This window comes from Neovison vison, chromosome 7, assembly GCF_020171115.1.
Source record: "Neovison vison isolate M4711 chromosome 7, ASM_NN_V1, whole genome shotgun sequence".
Classification (NCBI taxonomy): domain Eukaryota; kingdom Metazoa; phylum Chordata; class Mammalia; order Carnivora; family Mustelidae; genus Neogale; species Neogale vison.
Genome location: NC_058097.1, coordinates 195,544,603 through 195,547,088, shown reverse-complemented (window position 1 = coordinate 195,547,088; position 2,486 = coordinate 195,544,603). Strand labels below are relative to the sequence as shown.

Sequence of the window (2,486 nt, the reverse complement as noted above, 5' to 3'; positions counted from 1 at the left end):
GGTCGAGTTTCATTCTTCTACATATAGCTGCCCAATTTTCCCAGCACCATTTATTGAAGAGACTGTCTTTTTTCCACTGTATATTTTTTCCTGTTTTGTCAATTATTATTTGCCCACAGAATTGAGGGTCCATATCTGGGCTCTCTACTCTGTTCCACTGGTCTGTGTGTCCCTTTTTATGCCAGTACCATGCTGTCTTGGTGATCACAGCTTTGTAGTAAAGCTTGAAATCAGGTAATGTGAGGCCCCCAGTTTTATTTTTGTTTTTCAACATTTCCTTAGCGATTCAGAGCTATCTCAGTTTTATTTTAGAGCAATTCTACTTACAGTCTTGTAAAGCAGTGGTTATATAAGAAATTATCAGAGGTTTTAAAAAACTTCTAATGAATGGTCTCTGTAATAATCACTTCATTTATATTATTTTAGTTCTCAAATTCATACATATCTCTTAATTTCATAAGACTATGAAATAATTGAGAATGTGAAGCACTTATTTCCTTTTTTAATTTCAATTCTATTAGGCAACATGTAATACATCATTATTTAGAGGCACTTTTAAAGGCCCTCTTCTTAATAATTTGAGATGAAGAGCTGGGTCTTTTCATCAGGGCAGTGAGATATTGTTTCTTTCCCAGCACTCCGTGGAGGGAAAAAAAAGCTCATACGGGAATTGTAATACTGTCATCTCACCTGAGTCAGCAGTGCATTCTCTTCTTTCTTTCCTGATTTTAGAAGCAGCAAGCCAATGATTGCGGGAGGAAATATGACACAGATCACCTATTTCATCCTTTTGGGATTCTCTGATTTTCCCAGAATCCTAGCAGTGCTCTTTGTTGCATTCCTGCTGATCTACATTTTGACTCTGACTTGGAACCTGTGCCTCATCATCTTAATAAGGATGGACTCTCACCTCCACACACCCATGTACTTCTTCCTCAGTAATCTGTCCTTCATAGATATCTGCTATGCGACCTCTATAGCTCCCAAGATGCTCTCCAACTTTTTCCAAGAGCAGCAGACCATCACCTTTTTGGGTTGTGTTGTTCAGTACTTTGTCTTTTCAACCATGGCACTGAGTGAGTCTTGTCTCATGACAGCCATGGCTTATGACCGATATAGTGCCATTTGCAATCCACTTCTCTATTCATCCATCATGTCACCCACCCTGTGTATTCGGATGGTGCTGGGATCCTATTTGGCTGGACTCTCTGCTTCTATATCCCAGTTGTGTACCATGTTTCAGCTCCACTTTTGTGGACCTAATGTCATCAAGCACTTCTTCTGTGACATACCCCAACTGATAATCCTGTCCTGCACTGATACTTTCTTTGTGCGACTGTTGCTTGCTATATTATCAATGTTCTTTGGGATAACAAATGCCCTCATTATCGTGATATCCTATGGCTATATTGTCATCTCCATCATGAAGATAACTTCTGTTAAAGGCAGGTCCAAGGCTTTCAACACATGTGCTTCTCATCTGACAGCAGTTTCCCTCTTCTATACTTCAACTATCTATGTCTATTTGAGTTCCAGCTCTGGCACTTCCTCCAGTTTTGACAGATTTGCATCAGTATTCTATACTGTGGTTATTCCAATGTTGAATCCTTTGATTTACAGTCTAAGGAACAAGGAAATCAAAGATGCCTTGAAGAGGTTACAAAAGAAAAGATGGTCCTACTGAGGTTCTGTCCAGATTTGTCCTTTCAGAAACCTCCACCCCCAGTAACATGCACAGGAATGAACTCTAACAAAATTCATACTGCCTTTGGGTAAAGAAAGGTTAATTTGACACAGATAATATGCTAAATGGAGTGACAGCTGACTTGATCCACACAAGCACAATACCTTTAAGTCCTGGAGGTTCATACTTTCACCCTACACGAGGAGCAGCCTCATCATTTATTAGTAATCTGCATGTGGGACACCTGGTTGGCTCTGTTGGTTAGGCATCTACCTTCTGCTCAGGTTAGAATCCCAGTGTTCTGTGATTGAGCCCTGATGAGCAGGGAGCCTGCATCTCCCTCTCCATCCCTTGTTCTCCTTGTGTTCTCTCTCTCTCTCAAATAAATAAATAAAATCTTAAAAATAATGTTCAAGCATTTGTAAAGTGTTAAGTTTTAAAAACCTGTACTTCTCTTTACTTCAGAGATTGAGATCTGTTCAATCTCAGACCTCTGACTGTAAAGGATTGTTACTGGACAAAGGCCCCCAGGAGTGTCGAGAACTTGTCTCCCAAAAATTTTGATGCAGCATATTTTAATCCAGACACGAGGGTGATTGAGGTTTGTTCTGTATATCAGACCTTAATGGGAATAAAAAGATAGAGGTGATGTGTCTTTGAATAGAAACAAAGCTATACAATTGCCCTGGTTGTGTCTCCTGGGAAGAACAGTTTGAGCTGGGTAATGTTTGTCTGAAGTCTCTTTTCTGCTTAAGCATCTAGTAAATTTGGCCACATCCCAGTCTTCACCAGCTATAATCTA

General features: G+C 39.8%; 1 protein-coding gene across 1 annotated transcript; it reads left to right on the top strand.

Annotated features, from left to right (window-relative positions):
• The first annotated feature begins 745 nt into the window (after positions 1-745).
• LOC122913677 (olfactory receptor 5AN1-like) lies at positions 746-1,684 on the top strand. Its single transcript, XM_044260325.1, has one exon. It carries the CDS (start codon positions 746-748, stop codon positions 1,682-1,684), a length of 939 nt encoding a protein of 312 aa, XP_044116260.1.
• The last annotated feature ends 802 nt before the right edge of the window (positions 1,685-2,486 follow it).

Bases quoted from the DNA above. Each gene is read 5' to 3' on its own strand.
- LOC122913677 (XM_044260325.1), top strand. From the start codon at position 746: ATGATTGCGGGAGGAAATATGACACAGATCACCTATTTCATCCTTTTG.